General features: G+C 37.1%; 2 protein-coding genes and 1 pseudogene across 3 annotated transcripts; 2 read left to right on the forward strand and 1 right to left on the reverse strand.

The window, feature by feature from the left end:
- The first annotated feature begins 2,361 nt into the window (after positions 1 to 2,361).
- On the forward strand, positions 2,362 to 7,144 carry LOC103322164 (U-box domain-containing protein 43-like). Of its 2 annotated transcripts, none has more exons than XM_089046603.1 (4): positions 2,362 to 2,581; positions 2,991 to 4,862; positions 4,957 to 5,254; positions 5,342 to 7,144. In XM_089046603.1, exons 2-4 carry the CDS (start codon positions 3,639 to 3,641, stop codon positions 6,895 to 6,897), a joined length of 3,078 nt encoding a protein of 1,025 aa, XP_088902729.1. In that variant the 5' UTR covers positions 2,362 to 2,581; positions 2,991 to 3,638; the 3' UTR covers positions 6,898 to 7,144. The 2 variants fall into 2 exon arrangements, with proteins under 2 accessions (XP_088902729.1, XP_008222275.2); XM_008224053.2 differs by having other exon boundaries at positions 3,526 to 4,862.
- Positions 7,145 to 7,547: 403 nt separating this feature from the next.
- On the forward strand, positions 7,548 to 9,151 carry LOC103322165 (ribosome biogenesis NEP1-like protein). Its single transcript, XM_008224056.3, has 4 exons — positions 7,548 to 7,712; positions 7,852 to 7,985; positions 8,266 to 8,553; positions 8,777 to 9,151. The coding sequence occupies exons 1-4, from the start codon at positions 7,695 to 7,697 to the stop codon at positions 8,829 to 8,831; spliced, it is 495 nt and encodes a 164-aa protein (XP_008222278.2). The 5' UTR covers positions 7,548 to 7,694; the 3' UTR covers positions 8,832 to 9,151.
- Positions 9,152 to 16,542: 7,391 nt separating this feature from the next.
- On the reverse strand, positions 16,543 to 17,978 carry LOC148919904 (uncharacterized; annotated as a pseudogene).
- Positions 17,979 to 20,518: the final 2,540 nt, after the last annotated feature.

A 20,518-nucleotide genomic window follows, 5' to 3' on the forward strand; every position in this document is an offset into this window, starting at 1 on the left:
TTGGTTGGATTTCAGTAATTGGAGGTGCGATTTGTGGCTTTTTTCATGATACTGGATATGTTCGTTCCTACATTGTAGATGATGAAACTGGGAGAGATTGGTTGGATTTCAGTAATTGGAGGTGCGATTTGTGGCTTTTTTCATGATACTGGATATGTTCGTTCCTACATTGTAGATGATGAAACTGGGAGAGTAAGAAACGAGACTAAAATCGATGTTATATGTTTTTTTTCAAGTTGCAGATGTTGACAGGAATCTAGTGTTGAAGAATACACGAGTCCCACATCGGAAACTTAACAAAATAGAAAGTCTCATATAATAAATGATTATACTCCTAATAACATCGAAACCTTTTGTATAAAACCTCACACCTCCTAAACAGGTGGTTAAGTTGGAGACAATATCGATGTTGCTAGTGGTGGGTCAAGGGTCAAGAGTCCGTTCATCTGAAATCTTGACATGGTATCAAAGTGGGTCGGTTGACTGGGCTCGATTAAACCTAAATATCAAACAAACTCAAATCCCCAAATTGAATCAAAATCAAACAAACCTCAAATTGAAAAAAAAAAAGAAAAAAAAAAGCAACTGATGTGGAATTGATTGCACGTGTGACCCACTAAAAGTGGTCCCACGTGAGGAGAAATGTTGAAGAATACACGAGTCCTACATCGAAAACTTAACAAAATAGAAAGTTCCATATAATAAATGGTTCCACTCCTAATAACATCGAGCTTTTGTATAAAACCTCACACCTAAACAGGTGATTAAGTTGGGACAATATCGATGTTGCTAGTAATGGACCAAAGGTCCATCCTCTGAAATTTTGACATCTACGAGACGAGGATGTTCCAAATTTCAAGCAGGCATTAAATTGGTGGAATCTTTGACGTTAAAATATGAAGACAAGCAACGGGTAGGATTTTCCTTTGCTTGACTTCATTAAGTGATTTGGATTCTGATCAGTTTGACTTAACATTTTGTTTTGAATGCAGCGGCTTTCAGCGTTGGAGTTCCTTAAGAGTCAAATTGCGAAGAAGCAAACCTAATTCAACATCTGGCTTCAGCTCTTCCCCAAAAAGAGTGATCTAGTTAAATAAATTAGCTTTGCTTCTATATCCAAATGAGCTTCTGCTAGGTGAGTAATAAGTCATGTTAGCAGTGTCAGTCTGAGGGAGATTCATTGGTGCAATGGCATTCATGGAGAACGAAATTGCTCTGTATTTCTTCTGCAATTGATTCATATAAAGTGTCAGCCACTTTATAATGCACATGGTCATTTTTTGACATCTTTTCTCATCCCCTACTCACTTCCTCTGCAATTGTTATAAATTTCCTCCCCGTTTTTCTGCGCGCGCGATACCGATAAGAACTACTTACTGGGAGTGTGGCACACCAAATCGGGGACAACAGATCTGCTCCCCAAAATTAGAGACCACTTGAAAAACAAAGATAGTTATACAAATATGGTACTATTTTTTCTGGGTGCAAGTTACATTTGCATATAAAGTTTTAGGTCGCTATCTCGAACCCAGCAAATTACCCTTTTAAGCCCACCATTAGGAGCTAAACAATGTCGTTTCATTGAGGGAACAAAGTAGTAGGAGCTAACTGGTAATTTGCTGAGCCCAAAAATAGAATCCTGCAAGTTTTAATAATGGCCGGCCAATTTGTCACGCAAAGGCAGCTTGGCGGAAGATGTCACATCAGTCTTTGACATTGTTGTCTTGTTAGCTGTTGTTGGCACTGGAGAGACGCAAACACGGCTTGGAAGAAAGACTAGGGCAGTCAGCGGCCACAGTTTAAATACTGAAATTGATTTGAACCATCAATTTATACGTCACATGGAATTTGGAATTGGTCTTTGCTTTTAGGCAATGAAACTTCTACGTAAATTAATGACTGTCAGTATTTATTAGATAAATAATTTTACACGCGCTTTTAATTCTAATATTGGTATCTTTTTGTCTTTAGCTGTGGATCAATTCAATCCTAGCAAGTTGCATGATGCATCGTTAGTTCGAATTTGTCCGTACTAAAAAAAAAAAAAAAAACACGATCTGATGAACTGTGATTAATTTTTATTCTGATAGAAGATGATGAATCTGTGACTCTTAATGTTAAAATTTCTTTTTGGCGTTTTCGTTGCGATGAGCTTTTTAGGTTTGTTTTTACCGTTCTATTTTTTGGTGCTTAACTTGTGTGTTGAATTATTCACGTATCAGTAAAACTAAAATCAAATATACAACTTTACCAACAGCAGCAAATGTTTTCTCAGACAGTGACCACCAGCGTGAGAAAAATTCAACTTTGACCCCAGCGCATACATATACAAGGACATTAGGACTTTCTCTGTCTTTCAGTTTGACTTTTCCACCTACATTTGAGTTTCTTCATTTTAAGTCTTCTTGCCTTGTGCAAAAACCTCTGCTCTTTTTTACACAATTCCTCCATGGACGGTGGAACTTAGAGTTCAGATTAGTCATCTTCCATGTCCCTTTCCAGAGTGCCAGTACCTCAAACAGAGACTTCAAGGCTACAACTAAGAGTGAAGCTGAAATATTTTCTGCGGTCAGCCAATGAGGTCAGGAATTCACTTCTTCTAACTCTTTCTCTCTCGTAATTTTGTTCCCTTGTGTTCTCGGCTTTGTCCTTTGAGTGTATCTCTCTCCTCCTGAAGGTTTCCAATTTGCATCAAATACATTCTGAATTCTAATATATATGCAAGATATATGATTTGTGATTTTCATCCTTGCTTGTAATTTGTAATGAAAGTGAAGGAGGAAGTATCTGAACAAATTACACAAAACAATATCTCTCTTTTAAGTAATTTATCCCAACAAAAAAATGGAAAAAAAAGAAGAAGAAGCTGACAGAACAAACAGAAAAAGAGAATTGGAGTCTGGTTTGGAACTGATTTTAGGCAGATTTTGGGTGTTGCCCAACAGCCATTACTGATCATATTCTCATTATAATTGCTTTACATTGCACAGGATTACGTGTTTAACTACATGGTTGGGCAGATTGGTAAAGACAAATTCTTTTATTTTTGGCCAACAATAATTCCCTTGGATGAAAAAGAGAATAGACGAGGAAGAAAATATGTAATAGAAATGAAGTGGTATACAGATTTAATCTTAGGGCCGTTTGATAACCATTTCAATTTTAGTTTTTAGTTTTTAGTTTTCATTTTTTGTGTGCTATAGTATAAAGGAAAAGGAGGGAGAATGGAAGTGAGAATGAGAGTGGAGATGGGATTGAGAGGGAAGATGGGAGGAGAGGATGGGAGGGAGGGAGGAGTAACACAAGTGAAAACAAAAACTATAAACTGAAATCTATTTCAAATTGTTTTCACTTTCAAGATTTTGTTTTCACTTTTGTTACTCCTCCCTCTCATCCTCACTCCCCCATTCTCACTCTCATTTTCCTCTATACTGTAGCATAAAAAATGAAAACTAAAAACTAAAATTGAAATGGTTATCAAACGGGCCCTTAATATCATTTTTTTTACTGTTTGGAGGATTGCAGGTCCGGATGGCAATGGAATTGAATGGGATTATGAATGAAATTGACTGAGATTATAGGAAACTAGTGAAACTTGGATTGGAACAGATATCTTAAGATTTCATCTGCAGCTAAAAATGACCACAATGGACTTCAATATCGGAATTGAGGATGTAGGAGTGGCAGTACTACAGGAATTATGGAATAAGGTGGGATTTCAGGCCACGGGGCTTGTGAGCGAAACGAAGGATCTATTGTTTGAAAAGGACAGCTTTCTGGAGTTCTCCAGGAGTATTTCTGAGCTCAATATCCTTCTCCGTAGCTTGAATGCCCGAAAAGTTGAAAATGCACTGGGATTAGAGTCCACAAAGGCTGCACTGACAACATTGAACATACAGTTGAAGAAAGCAAGCAAGATCATCAAGGATTACAAATGTGGAAGCCGCCTCCGCCTCTTGCTTAAATCACACTCAATGCTCTTGCAGATGGAGGATGTAGCTAAAGATATTGCCAAGACTGTCTCCTCTTTTCAGCTTATCAATCTTGATATCTCCCTGAGCTTGAATACTATGACCAAACAGATCATCAACAATCTAGGATCAATGGAATTCAGGTCAGCATGTGCAACGGAATCAATTGCTTCAGAGATGGAGAATTCAATATCCCAAAATGCTAGGAATAGGGAGAATTCTCAAAAGCTTTTGGAGAAGGTTGCAGAAGCCGTTGGTGCTCGAGCGAATGTATCCTTGGTACAAAATGAGTTGGCACTCTTGAAGCAAGAGAAAGAAGACATGGAAGCTCAAAAGAAGCAGGCGGAGGCACTTCAGCTATCTCAACTGATTGACTTCCTCTACAGTACAGAAATTGTTACCAGACCAAATGATGAGGAAACCTCTACATACCACCAGCAGTATCCAATTGATTCATTCATGTGTGAACTTTGCAAAAAAATGATGGAAGACCCAGTAGCAGTTACATGTGGCCACAGCTTTGAGAGGAAGGCAATTCAGGAACACTTTGGGCGTGGAGAGAGGAACTGCCCCATCTGCAGACAGGAGCTTTCATCACTAGAGCTCACGCCTAATGTTGTTCTGCGAAACTCTATTGAAGAATGGAATCAGAGAGACAAGGATTTAAAATTCCAAGCTGCAGTCCATGGAGTCAAATCCAGTGACCGCTCTAAAATGGACAAGGCTCTAGAGGACATGCAGTTTCTTTTGGAAATGCCTAGATATGCAACCAAAGCTGCAGAGGAAGGACTTGCAACAAAGTTGGTAGTGATCTTAAAAGACGATACGATAAATTCTGTGGCAGTATTAAAATGCCTCTACTACCTAGCTAAACTTAATGAAGATCAAAAGGTAAAAGAAAACAAATGGTGTTGCTTATCCCAATTCCATTTCACTTTGTAATATATTCTAGATGTAATTTAAGTGGTCTTGTTGTTTGTTTCAGGAAGCCATTGTCACAGCAGGGGCCATTCGAAGAATTGTGAAGTATATCTACAAAGGAGGAAGTAAAAGGGATGCCATTGCAGTCTTGTTGGAGTTGTCAGCAAAGGAAACCCTTGGGGAGAAAATAGGAGATACAAAAGATTGTATTCCTCTTCTGGTTTCTTTACTCCATAAGAATAACCCTGATGTGTCACAAGAAGCTCGTAAGGTGTTGCAGAACCTCTCGTCAAACACGCATTTTGTTGTCAAGATGGCTGAAGCAGGACACTTCCAGCCTTTTGTTGCTCGCTTCAATGAAGGTAAATTGATATGCCTGAAAATGAAGGTAACTGATGTACCTTTCTACTGTTGCACAAGATAATCATTCCCGTGGTCTGTTTTTCCAGCACCTCAGGAGACCAGAACATTGATGGCTGCAGCCTTTGTAAAGATGCCACTCAAGGAGAATAGTGTTGAAGAATTAAAGGACCGGCAATTTATGCAGAGTTTACTTCAGATGCTCTCTTCGAGCTCACCAGCATGCAAATCTGCTTGCCTAAAATGTATGAAGAAGCTTGTAGCACACCACAAGATTGTAAAGCGACTTCTGAAAGACCCTGCCACTGTACCACATTTGCTTGGCCTCATCTCATTTAACAAGTCTGATCCACACTTGAAACAAGAAGCTGCTGAGATTCTGGCTAACATGATTGGAGCCAGTAAACAATTTGAACAACCAAAGTATCAGGGCTTGCAAGAGCTCCAATCAAAGCACAATGTCTGTCTACTGTTTCAGCTTGTAACCAGTGCTGAAGATCAAACCAAGATTCAGTTCTTGCACCTACTGGTTGAACTGAGCTATAAATCAAAGATAGCTCGAGATATAATACGATCTGAACCGGATGCAATTGCTCACCTCTTCTCTTCCCTTTACAGTGATCATCGTGTGGTGAGAAGATGGGCAATGAAGCTCATATATTGCATATCAGAAGGTCATACTGCTGGGGTTCCACTACCGCCTTCCCCTGCAAAAGAAACTGCTATTAACACCCTGGCAACCATCCTCATTAATTCACCAGACATTGAAGAAAGGTCCACTGTTGCAGGAATTATCAGCCAGCTTCCTAGGGATGATAGTAGTATTGATGAGATACTCCGCAAATCAGAAGTACTAAAAGCCATTCATGAGGTAATTTGCAGCATGGATGAGGAAAATTGGGGGAACGTAGCACCTTCCATCCAAGGCACATCTCTACTGGAGAATGCTCTAGCAGCCCTTCTGCGCTATACAGAACCCACCAAGCCTGAACTTCAGAGACAATTGGGCAAGCTTGAAGTGTACCCATCATTAGTTCGTGTCTTAACCAGGGGTAGCTCACTAGCTAAGCAGAGAACAGCCATTGCACTTGCCCAACTATCCCAGTCTACTAGTCTGTCAGTCTCCGAAGAAACCATCAGGCAAACCAAGCCCTCGACGCCCCTCTTTGATCTGATGAAGCTTTTCTGGTGCTTTTCAGCATCAGCAGAGAATGGAAATATATGTTCTGTTCATGGTGCTGCTTGTTCACCAAGAGATACCTTCTGCCTGGTCAAGGCAGACGCGGTGAGGCCATTGGTGCGGACTTTGAGTAGCACAGAATCTGGTGTGGCAGAGGCTGCTCTGATGGCACTTGAAACATTGCTGACAGACCACAGCACACTTACACATGCAACTGCTGCCATTGTGGACAACCAGGGTGTGGTGGCCATTCTGCAAGTCTTGGACAAAGGATCTTTATCTGCCAAAACCAAAGCCTTAGACCTCTTTCAGAAGATCCTGGTTCATACAACGATCACTGATACATTAAAGCAGAGGTTTGAGAGGATCCTTATCCAACTCCTCCATGATGATGAGCTTAAGAAAAAAGCAGCTTTGGTGCTTAGGCAGATGGAAATCATCCCGGAGCAGTCCTCATACTTCTAAAGATGTATAATAATATTGTATATGTGATCCTTTTGCCATTTTTGCATTGTGCAGAAACTGCACCACATTAGATCAAGTTTTGAAGATGATAGCATACCATTCTCAAAGCGCATACCATACTCTAGAGATATAGATAGGCTTTAGCAATAAGTTGGTGAAAGAAACAGCTGTGAATTACTTTGTTCAAGTTACTAGATAGTGTACAAATTCTCGTAATTTTTTTATATATGTCACACTTTTGATCTTTGCTCTCTCTTGTACATGAAGACGAAAACAGAACTATCATGGCAAGGATCATGTAGCAGCATTTATCCGCCGGAAGTCCCATGTTAAATTCCACTTTCCTCGATGTCACTTGTATCAAACCCGACATTGGGTTTTAGACTAATGGGTGCTGGCCTTACAACTATAAGGCCCATATTGCCTTCCAGTAGCCTATTGCAAGGCCCATATTGGTCTGAGTTAGATTCAGAGCTTGAGACTCATCATGAGCCATGGCCAAACTAAAACCAAGTATAGAAATTAATGGGAGCAAGGGAGTCAGATTCTCCGTGAGTGCCGTTTCAATCTTGGCAAGTGCATGATGAAACGCTCAAATAGATAAGCTTAGGAGTGGACCATAGGACCTTTATTTTATTGGCCATTGCCTATTATTGGATGAGCAAAAACCACGGCCTCCCTAATCCCTTTATAACTATCTAAACAGTGTCATCAAAATTATTAACTCAGAATCTTGTTGCTGCTGAGTTCGTTAGAAAGAAAGAAGAAGAAGAAGAAGAAGAAGAAGAAGAAGAAGAATGGCTTTGAGGGCAACCGTAAGTCTAACCCAAACTCTTTTCTATTGTTCTGTATTATCATCTCTTTGATTCGATTTGATTGCCTTAATTACGTTTTATATCTTATTAATATGATGCTAATCATGGTGAAATGATGATTTAATATGGGTTTGTCTAGAACAATTGGAGATCTATGCTGGTTCGGTTGGGAGAGAACCGAGCTTTTGCAACCTCAACCGCTCCCAAGATGAAACCCATTACACAAAACCTTCATGCAAGTGAACCTACTGGGTCTACCTTCAGCCGTATCAGGTTTAAACATTAATCATTCATTTGTACAAATTTTCTAATATAAGGTTAACTATACATCCGGATAACCGGCTTAGTGCATGTCGGTCGACCGGCACACAAATACATATAGGTCAATCGACACATGAATTGGTTATCCGGTGGTTATGAAATTTTTTATATTTTGAATAATTTAAATTGGTATTTAAATTTAATCTTAAAAGGGGAATAGCAAAGTTTGTGAAGCATTGTATAATTAAGAAATGTGGAAGTATGTAATATATGCAATATTCAATCCAAGCAGGAAATTTCTTACGAAGCCAGAGAATGCACCGGTTGCCATAGTGCTAGGGTTTATTACGGTGCCTATTATTATTGGGTTGCACAGCCTCAAACAGCAGCTGATGCATGCCCCGAGCGTCGTCTTCGATAAGAAGAAGAGGGAATCCATGTTCGAGGTCGAGCAACCAGATGTTGCCGTGAGCTCATCCGACAGGTTTATCAACAAATCTTTCCTCAGGAAGGTGGGTCGTATCCAGGATCCTGGCAACCCCACCATGCCTGATCCAGTCCAACGTGACGCTTTCACTAGGTATATACATACATGCATACGTATATTAATATATGTCACGTTGTTATCTGTTTGTGAATTTAAACTACACATTCAAATAAAAATTAACCTAACTAAAAATTTAGATTCATCGTCTGACTTAAACATCTTATGTAGTCAAATTGTCCGACATGAAAAGGTTTTGGCAGATCGTACATTTTTGTATATGCAATATTAATGAAGGTTGCTTGGTTGCAACTTGCAGGCCTCGCACTGCGGAGACGCTCAAGACTGCTGGAGTGGACCCAAGCCGTCGCTAAGAAGAAGTTTCCATCTCAACAATCGGATTGTGTCTCTAATTAAGATCCAAAAACATCAATTTCTATGCTTGGTCCCGTTAGAATATATGGTCACCATGGCGGTGTGACATTGTAAATAGAATTTTCGCCATCTGTTTTCCTTTTTTTGTTTTTTATTTTTATTTTATGTTCATAGCTTTTTGTTTTAATGCACAAAATATGTCGTATGGGTTATGAGGCCCTCCCTCACTAGTACATTAATCAGAGGTGTGAGAGGCTCCCATTTTAGTTTGTTTTCTTGGTTTGTTTGTTCTAATAAAACAGAGACACCATACCCTAAATCATTATATTGGCATTTGCTATTGTATTTGAGAGCTCTAGCATAGCATGGTGTTTTGCAAAAATAAATAAAAAAAATGCAGATCCCTTGTGGCTTCCAAACCCTGCATTTGATGCAAAACAAACTAACCAAATTATATTAAGTATATGAATCTGCAGAATTCAACCTGATATTGCTGCTCATATGTGCACTAAAGTATTCCAATTGTGACTTCAACTAACTAACCCAGATGATGGAATTGATTGACTGCAGAATTGTAAACAGAACACCCAAGTGATAACAAAACTTATAAAAGTATCATATATGACACCTCACTATAGAATTTCGCTCATACATTTTCCTTCAAATGTTAATCTACATTGTAAAAAGATCCAAAGGTCCAAATTCAAATCCATAAAAGCCCGTTAGAATTTATGGGCCGTAGGCTTTTCTATGATCAAAAGGACAATATATAAAAGTATCATACATTGTCCTTCTTAAATCCCAAAATTTGCACAGAATCTGTAATTTCACATCCTCTTTGCTCTCTTTTCACAACTATGGTACTTGTGCTTGTATCATTTTATTTTCTCATTAATTTTTAACTACTACTGGTTTGGTTGTGAATATGGTAGCTTCTCATAATTGGAAAGTCAATTATACATTATTTGATTTTCCAGGAAAGTTTATCTTCTTGAGCATGTGTAAACCAGAGATATTTATAGCCCTTTTTTTAAATGGTATTAGCCTGTCTCATCCCTTATACAATTGTTTACCAACTTCGGTGATGTCTTTTGGGAGTTACATTTTATTTCCTCTGTGGCTCCTTTTAGATCTTGTAAACAGCAAGGGGAAGAAAAGTGTCTCAACACTGAAAATAATAACTGACTAAACCGAGCATTTTAAGATTTCCCTCCCCTTCCTTTTGGTTTTTTTTTTGGTTGGTAATTATACATTGGTTGTAAGGTCATCTCTAATCCATGAGGCCAAACCCAAAATATCTCAAATTTTAGCTCAATTCTCCTCCCAATCCAAGAAAATTAAGGGACCAAAATTTTGGAAAATTCAAACTTAGGGCCAAATACCAGTCCAGCTATTGCATGGACTCGAAATTTTTTTCGGTAGAGCCCACTAAAAGCCGACGCTGCCCATGTGCAAGTAGCTGTGAAAGGGGTTGCATTGCTGCTGTTGGAATCCAACGGCACGATTCAAACAATCCCTTTAAAAAAAAATTATATTCCAACCAGGGTGTCCTAAATCAACGATCTAAATTAAATATAAGCTATCTTAATGGTAAAAAAAAAAAAAGATCCAACGGCTGAAATTTAAATTCAACGGTATAATATTTTAAAGGCTTATTTACACAAATGCCCTTTAAAACTACGGCTAAATCTCACTTTGCCCCTCCAAACTTAAAGTGACCCACTTACCCCGCTTGACTGTGGTTTGGTGACCCACTTTGCCCCCTACCATCAACTCCGTCCAAAAGTCCATTAATTTAAGTTTGTCATCCAATATCAAGGTAAGTTCTTCCAGTATGAAATACAATCTTCTTCTTTTTCCAAATATTTTTGAAACAATTGATTTTAAATGTTTCGGGGTATTACGTATTCATGAACTTGTATCCAATTTTTCGTAATAAGGATTGTGAATCAGTTACTGATGATAATTGACACTAATATGCACAATTGGGGAAAACTAAGAACAACATGAATTTGGTCAATTTGATTTAGTTTGGTATACTTGAGTGTTTGGATTTTCTTCCTTCTTCTTATTCTTGTTAAATAAAAGATATAACTATAGCTATGACTGTATTAGAGTATATTCATGAACTTTTATCCATTTTTTTGTGTTGATATTGCGCTGTGTCATTTTCTTCATTATATATGTAATATGTTTTTTTTCCTTATGTTTTATCTTGTTTAGGACTCATGTTTAGAGTTGAACAACGATTGGGTGCATTTGCATAGACTAGGAGATGACTATCTTAAGGGACTGCGTGCATTCATTAGCACGGCTATGGGTCAAGCTTAATTTGAGGGAAAACTTGAAATGCCCTTGTCGTAAATGTTACTACTAGTATTGGCGTGAACCACAAATGATTGAGGCTTATTTGAAGTATGAAGGAATGGATCCTCATTATGTAGATGCGTCGTGGGTTGACCAAGGTGAGTTGTTGCCTAGTGTTGATAGTAATGGTGTTGATGCAGTTGAAACTTTTTATAACAATATTCTTGAGGTTAACATGTACAATTTGATTCACGAGGGTTATTGGCATGGTTAAAATTTGGTTCAACAAGAAGAAGAATCTTCAACCACCAGTGTGCCGACTCCAAAGCGAAAAAATTCTATGCTTTACTAGATGAGGCTAATGAAGTACTATATCTTGGGAGTGGAACAAGACATTGGAATTTTTGGTGGAAATGTTCCAAGCAAAAGTTTTACATGGTTGGACCGATGTTTCTTTCTCAGTACTATTGAAAATTATTTAAAAAATATTTCCCTATTTGTAAGAACATTTTTACTGTACTAAGAAGCTTATTAATTCATCGGGGTTGAGCTACGAGAAAATTAACGCATGTCTGAATAACCGCATGTTATTTTGGGAAACACATTCGAAGGATACTTTCTATCCAATATGTGGTGCTAATAGATACAAGCCCAATGAATCGAGGATTGGAAAGAAGTCAACTAAGGTACCAGAAAAAGTGTTACGTTACTTTCCAATTGGGTCCAGGTTACAACGACTATCCATGTCTCGCTACACTGTAGAATCTATGATTTGTCATTCTGAGAAGCGAACTAAAGATGGTGTACTTAGGCACCCCCCTTATTCGCCTGCTTGGGATCATTTGGATAATAGTTACCCGGATTTTGCTAGACAATGTTGCAACGTATGTTTGAGCTTGGCTAGTGATGGGTTCAATCCATTTGGTTGGATGACTAATGGGCATAGTGTTGATGTATAAATTGGTTTTACTGATTTGCTTTTACAGTTTACACCTAGTTGTGACTAAGTAACAACTTAGATCCCTTTTATAGTTGAGAGAATTTTGTGGCTGAAATGCCTATAGGAAGAGCCAAGTGTCATACACACATTGGCAGATCATTTTGTACTGATCCTTATATAAATCGTTTTGACATATAGATGAATATAGCTGAGCTCATATTGCTCCAGCATATTTAGTTTTTGTAGAGAAGAATTTTGGTAGTCCCCTTCTTTCTTCTTCTCTTTTCTCCCAGAAAATTCAAATAAGAATCTAAGAGTTCAACATGGTATCATCGAGCTAGGTTCGATCTTGAATCTGGGCGACGTTTCGGCTGAAAGTATTCAAAGATTTCAACCCAAAATCTTCATACCTAAATCAATTTAGTCTCATATGGCTGGTTCGGTTGGAAGGGAGTCACGAACTCCAATTTTCAATGGAGAAAACTATGAGCTTTGGAAGATTAGAATGACGGCGATCCTTAGATTGTATGGGATCTAGGAGCTGGTTGAAGAAGGTGTACCAACTATAGATCGAAAACTCAAGATGACGGAGATGGAGACATCGAACAAGTCGGCGTTGTCTGAGCTTCGGAAGCTAGATGCAAAAGCATTGGACCTCATCTAAGAGGATGTTTCAAATGAGCTCTTTCCCAAAATTTCCAATGAAGTGAAATGTCATCGATGCAGTAATAAGTTGCATTACGGTGAATGTTGGTTCAAGGATAAAGTCAAGTGTCACCGATGCAGCAAGTTTGGTCATATTGCTAGAAATTGCTCTAGCAATATACAGAACAAGCCCGCACCTGTTGCATATTTTGCAGAGAATCAAGCATCAGAGACAACCAACATGTTCTATGCCTCTCACTTGCTTTCAAAACCAACTAACTTTGGTGTTTGGTAAGTTGATAGTGGGTGCAGTAATCACATGACATCTCATGAATCACTGCTCTCTAACATTGATAGGAGCTTGAAGTGCAGGGTGAAGATGAGAACAGGGGAATTAGTTCAAGCTTTGGGAAATGAGACACTTATGATTGAGCTGAAGGATGATCCTAGATATATACAAAAGGTGATGATTGTGCCAAGCTTAGATGAAAATCTTTTAAGTGTTGGGCAAATGATTGAAAATGGCTATTGGCTGCTATTTGGTGACTCTATGGTGAACATATATGCTGATAGGGAGTTGAAAGAGTTGGTGGCTAATTTTCCAATGAAAGGAAATAGATGTTTTCCAATGAAGTTTGAATTCATGAACCTAGTAATGGCAAATAAAGTAGCAATTGAGGATCACTCATGGAAATGACATAGAAGATTTGGTCACTTAAAATATGTTGGCCTGAAGATGCTACAAGATAAATAAATGGTGCTTAGACTTCCTAGGTTGGAAAATTTTGGAGATGTTTGTGAGGGATGTGCTACGGGCAAAGCTCACAGAGAAGCATTTGACAAAAATGAAGTGTGGAAAGCTTCACAACCTTTGGAGTTGGTACACTCTGATGTATGTAGCCCGATGCAGGCCACTACAATTGGAGGAAACAAATATTTCCTCACTTTCACTGATGATCATACAAGGATGTGTTGGGTGTTTTTCTTGCAACACAAATCAAGTGTATTTTCAATGTTCAAAAGATTCAAGGCCATGATGGAGTTGCAGAGTGGGTTTCAGATCAAGAAGTTAAGAACATATAGAGGAGGTGAATACACTTCAAATGAATTCAGTAAGCTCTATGAAGACTTGGTACTTGAGAGGCAATTAACAATGGCTTATTCTCCTCAACAAAATGGAGTTGCAGAGAGGAAAAATAGGACAATTGTGGAGATGGCTAGAACAATGCTTTATGAAAAGAGAATGCCTATTAAGTTCTAGGGAGAAGCAGTTAACATTGCAGTCTACATTCTTAATAGGTGTCATACAAGTGCTCTTAAGAATAAAACCCCATTTGAGGCATTCAATGGAAGAAAACCCAGAGTAAAACATATGAGAGTATTTAGTTCTCTTTGCTATACTCATATTCCACCTCAGCTGAGGCATAAATTGGAAGAAATTGGTGAGAAGGGAGACTTTGTTGGGTATGGAAATTATGAGAAAAGGTACATGGTGTTTAATATGAGAACTCAGAAAGTAATAGTGCCAAGAAGTATAATATTTGATAAGAAAGCTCTGTGGAATTGGGAAGCAAATGAAGAAGTGCACATGTCAATCCCTTGGGACAGTAGTGAGGAAGCAAGAATAACTGAAGGCGAGGAGGAGTTTGAATCTCCTAATCAAACTCTGGATTCACCAAGTGCTCGATCATCAGCCCAAGAAAGAAGATATGCTTCACCAAGACCAAATCCATGTGAAGCTGAAACATCTTAGCTTTATGATCACACATCTGTGAAGTGGAAGAGCTTAAATGAAATATTTGTACAATGCAAAGTGAGTATTATGGAACCTGAAAACTTTGCTGAAACTATTCGAGATGAGGCATTGAATCAGGCTATGAAAGAAGAGATCACAATGGTAGAAAAGAATTCTACATGGGAGATGGTTGAAAGACCTGATACCAAACCAATTGTAGGTGTGAGATGGATCTTCAAGATAAAGCTGAATCTTGATGGTTTTATCCAAAAGTACAAGGCAAGACTTGTAGCTAAGGGATACACATAATCCAAGAGTAGATTTCAACGAAACCTTTGCTCCAGTGGCAATGTTGGATACAATTAGAACTCAAATTTACTTGATAGCTCAAAGAAATTGGAAACTTTTCCAATTGGATGTAAAATCAGCATTTCTAAATGGAGTGTTGAAGGATGAAGTCTACATCAAGCAACCTGAAGGATTTGAAGTTAAGGGAGCAGAAGACAAGGTTTATAAGTTAAATAAGGCTCTCTATGGCTTGATGCAGGCACCAAGGGCCTGGTATGGTGAAATTAATACTCATCTACTCAAGTGTAGATTTCGTAGAAGCATAAGTGAAGCTATATATGTGAAGATCAAAAAAAGTATTGGTACACTCATTGTGTCAATATATGTTGATGACATTGTGTACATTAGAAGCAGCAGTGAGATGCTAGAAGAGTTCAAGGAGGATATGATGAACAAGTATGAGATGACTGATCTTGGTTTGTTGCATCACTTTCTTGGAATGGGAGTGATCTAGAAAGAAAAGAGAATCTTTATTCACCAACAGAAATATGCCAAGACTTTGCTTGACATATTTGGTTTGAAGGACTGCAAACTAGTGAGCACACCACTGGTTCCAATTGAGAAACTTAAAAGAGAAGATGAATTTGAACTTGCAGATGAGGAGACTTATAGGAAAATAGTTAAGAGTTTATTGTATCTAATATAAATTAGGCCTGACATCATGTATTCAGTTAGTTTGCTGGCCCGCTTTATGCATGGTCCCTCAAAGAAGCATTTTGGCGCTACAAGAAGAGTATTGAGGTATGTACAAGGAACTCTGGATTTTGGCATTGAATATATGTCTGGAAAATCTGCTATCTTAATTGGATTTTGCAATAGTGATTAGAGTGGTTCAGAGGAGGATATGAAAAGCACACATGGGTATGCTTTTTCATTTGGCAGTGGTGTATTTTCTTGGGCCTCAGTGAAACAAAGTAGTGTTGCTTTGTCAACTACGGAGGTTGAATATGTAAGTGCTGCAAAAGCAACAACTCAGTCAATCTAGCTTAGATTTGTGCTAGGTGATTTTGGAGAGGAGCAACTAGAAGCTACACCAATTTTGTGTGACAATACTTCTGCTATAACTATGTCTAAGAATCTAGTGTTCCATCAAAGATCAAAGCACATAAGAAGAAAGTTCCATTTCATTAGAGATGCAATTCAAGAATGAGTGGATATGATCTATTGCAGAGGTCAAGATCAAGTTGCAGATATCTTCACGAAGGCATTGCCAATGGAAAGATTTTGCTGTCTGAGAGAGTTACTAGGTGTGAAATCGGTAAACCATTTAGAAGGGAGTGTTGATGTGTAAATTGGTTTTGCTGATTTACCTTTACAGTTTTATAGCTGGTTGTGACTAAGGGCCAGTTTGGCATTGATGTGCTGTAAAAATAATCGCTGTCAGATTTGTTGTGAGAGAAAGCAGTTTGGCGTTTGGTAAACTTTTTGTTAAAAGTGTTGTTTTACATTAATTAGTTTCTGAGTATTTGGTAAATTTTTTGTGAAAGTGCTGTGAACTGTGTATAATGACTAAAAAGGGCATTATGTTGAAATGACTTTTCTGTTCAAGTGTTTGGTAAAAAGGAAAGCACTTTCACTTTATCTTTTTTGTTGTTGGTATTAATATGTTTCCATGACACCCTAATTTTATTTTAATTATAAAATAAATAAAGTTTCCATTAAAAATAAATATATTGTAAAAAATATGGTCATAACAAAAATTAAGCTAGTCATAAACAAACAATCATATACATTTCTAGGTAGATGAACTCATTAAACTTGATGCTATATGATTTCTCAATGCCTCAATTTCATGTGTTGCAGGACCATCTTCTTGTTGTGAATCAACCTCTATCTCAATCTCTTCACCTTGAATACCATTTAGGTCATCTTCACTTTCATCAAAATGACAATCACGTTTGGGATGTCTTCTTATATAGTTATGAAGTGTCATGGTTGCAATAACGATTTTTACTTGTTTTGCAAAAGGATAACTAGGCATGTCTCGTAAAATACTCCATATCTTTTTCCATACTCCAAAAGTGCGTTCAATAACACTTGTAAGGGAAGAGTGTGCATGATTGAATACCTCTTTATGACCCATTGGTTGAACACCTCTATGAAAATCTGGAAGATGATATCTTTCACCTTTATATGGTCCTAAGTAGCCTCTCATTTGTGGGTATCCCGCATCGACTAGATAATATTTTCCTAAAAAAGAAATTTAGTTGATTATTCAAAATGTAAAAAACTTAAATATAAATTTTATGAATTTTTTCTTTAGATAGAAATAGTACCATTTGGAGGTTTAGGAAAATTCGAACTCTAATCATGTAAAGCCGATAGAAATATCCTTGTGTCATGGGCCTTGCCTTCCCATTCGGCACATGCAAATATAAATTGCATGTCAAAATTGCATGCAACTATCACATTTTGGGTAGGTATCAATTTTCTACCAATAAATGGTATTTGATTAGAAGAAGATACTATGGCTTGCACATGAACACCATCTATAGCACCAATACAATCCTACAAGTGATAAAAAGACAAACATAATATTAATTATAACATAATAAAACAAAGACAAATATTTAAGAGTAGGCAATAGTTACCTTGAAATGAGGCATATATCTAGAATCCTTTAGGATTCTTTGGAGTGTAGTTAAATGCATTTTCTAATGGTTTAATTACATCCACAGCCAAACAACATACAACATCAAGTAAGATACTAAAATATCTATTCACAGTCTCACTAGAATGTTGAAAGCAATCCTGTGCTTGCTTATTTGCAGAACCATTTCCTAAGATGTTCAATAACATCCCTAACATCTCAGCAACACTCATTTTTATTGAACCCTTTAATCCATAATTTTTTTGCAATTCATCACAGAATTTTATAAATACATCTTTGTCCATCCTAAACATATTATGGCAACGACTTTCATTTCCTTGTAACACTCCCATCAACCAAATATTTCTTGTATGATGGTCATTCATACATGGGGTCTTATGAATATATTTCACGTAATAAAGTTCAATAAGACGGGCAGTGACACATATAATTTGATTGATCTTCTCCTCATCTTCTGGAATGGACATGTTCTAAAATAGCCTGTAAATATGTTTATTTCCTTCAAAAGTCATTTTCACTGTGCATGCATGTTTATATAACATAAAATATAATGACACGAATTAAAATATCACTCACAAATTCAAATAAAAGATCATCCAACGCAAAAAAAAAAATTAACAACACAAAAACAAAACATAAATTAAAGTCACCAAACTAGCAAATTCTATCCTTCAGCTAACTTATGATTAAGAAATTGAAGTTTGAGGTTAGGATCTTCCATGACAACAAACATCTCTCTCTTCTCTTGAGCACAAAGTAGTTTAGTTGCAAACCACCACAACTTGCTACCACGCTGTGCCCCAGGTAAAGTTGCAACATCTTTCATTACTTCAGCAATACTAGTTCCTTGTGAAACTGTATTAGCTATTGATGTTCAAGTACTCCTACTCTCAACAACCTCAACAAGACGTTCAATTTGCTATGATAATTTTGCGGCACCTCCCATTTTCCCCTCTCATTTACCTTTCTTCTCATTATTATCTTGAATTTCAAGTGATTGATTAGTTTTCTTTTTTGGCACATTGTTTGTAGTGTGAGTGGTTTCAATTGGCATAGACTCATTCGATCCACCGTTAACTTCAAGTGGATCGACATCATCATCACTTTCAACTGGAAGTACACTAGATGAAGGTGCCCAAGAATGCTTACCTGTGGCTGGGACGTTCAAAAATATCATATCTAACTTCTCCTTCGCCTCAGAACTGATACTCTCAAATTGGAATTTTGCATATTTGGGTTCTACCTGCATTATGGAATATACAAATATTATATGAATTTTTAAACATTGTTAAAAAAAAACATGGATATCAATAATATAATAAAACAAGAACAAAACATTCAAATACCTTAATTTTATCTTGCCACTATTCATCAGATGCATCAACGGTATTCTTAGCGACATTCCACCCAAGACCAGTTTCCTTCTCTTTTAGATCTTTCCATAATTTCCATTATTTTTTTAGTAAATTCCACTTGTTTTTCAATTGTAATTTTTCATATGGTCTTCCTATCTCTTTACTAATATTTGTAACCAAACTTGTCCATCCAACTTTGTTAAAATGAGTATCGGGACGATTGCCTAGATCCACCTCCTTGATACAAAGGTCAATGAAGATGGCTATAGTTTGAGCATTCCACAATGTTGACACTTTTCGGGATCCATTTGCAACTTTTTCAATTGTGGTGAAGTTACTATTCTTCTTTGCCATCTTATTGCAACAAAAACATTATACATAAGCACAAAAGGAAATAATAGCTATACAAATATAAGGCTAAATTTCAAAGAAGAAACATTTATGAATAAAAATTATCAAAGGGGGCATCTACATAGCAGATAGTATGAGACAACATGGATAATGAATAATCTGAATTCCCTACCCAGCAACACCATTATAACTCTCTTTAAAAATTAAAGACACAACTCGGCATGATAGAAACCAGATATAAAAAACCAACTAACCCGCTATGATCTATCACTATGTTAAACAAAAATTATCAAACCTGTTGTGATATGTCACCATAAAAACTACACTAGCTACTATTGCCAGAATATATATAGCACATATAGTCTTTTCTCTATGCTTCATTGACCATGAAACATGGTACTATATGAATTAAAATTATCAAAGAGGGCATCTACACAACGCATAGTGTAAGAGAGCATGGCTATAAACATTCTACACATATTCTCTCTATCCTATATTGTAAGAACCATGGCTGAAGATTTTCTTCATTTGGGAATCCACACAAACAAAGGTTTTCCTTCTCTAAAGCATTGACCAATTGATCAATAAGTTAAACACAACAAACATCGGAGTATACAAAATTCCAAACTTTTAATATATTACAAACCATTTACAGTATAAGTAAATAACAATGCAAAAACATAATAACAACTTCCAATGGCAAAGTTACACAGGAATTATAGTTTTAGTATTACAAATACTGACCCACAAACAAGTAGTATAGTGTATAATTCAAACATAAAATTTTGATAAAAGGTCGATGATATAGCATATGCTTCATCAGCCTATTTACTGTAGCTAAATTATCACACAGTACAGCCTGAAGTACATTATATCCAACCCACACAAGGATCTCCCAGTTTTGGGTCACATCTATTGAGGATATATTCTTTCTGATGTCATCTTAGTTTTAGAAATAAAAATGGTAAGTCTTATGGGTAGAGTCCTCCTGGTAAGTCTTTAATTCTAATGGCTTTGTTTTACCTAACGAAGTTCTTCTGTAGGTTTTGTAATCCATGATGAAAATGCTAAACCTCTACTTGCAAACAAAAACTTTGGGTTTAAAGTAAGCAATTATATGGGCATCCAGGTTTTAATTATTGTCTCTTAACAATCAATAACAATCAAACAAATTTTTAGTGCTTTGCTTTCTCAGTGCCCTAGAACCCTAGAAATTAAATACAAAAGGGAAAAATAAAATAGGTAAGAAATAAAAGTAATATCAAATTTACCTCAGTCTTGGGGCTTCTACATAGTGCTTGAGAAGAAATCGAGGTCGAAAGAACGGACGAGACGTGAAAAGAAGGAGAAGAAGAAACTGAGGTCTGGAGAAGAAGAGACCTGAACAGAGAAGA

The sequence above is a fragment of the Prunus mume genome, linkage group LG2 (assembly GCF_029339155.1).
Source record: "Prunus mume cultivar Tortuosa linkage group LG2, ASM2933915v1, whole genome shotgun sequence".
Lineage (NCBI taxonomy): Eukaryota > Viridiplantae > Streptophyta > Magnoliopsida > Rosales > Rosaceae > Prunus > Prunus mume.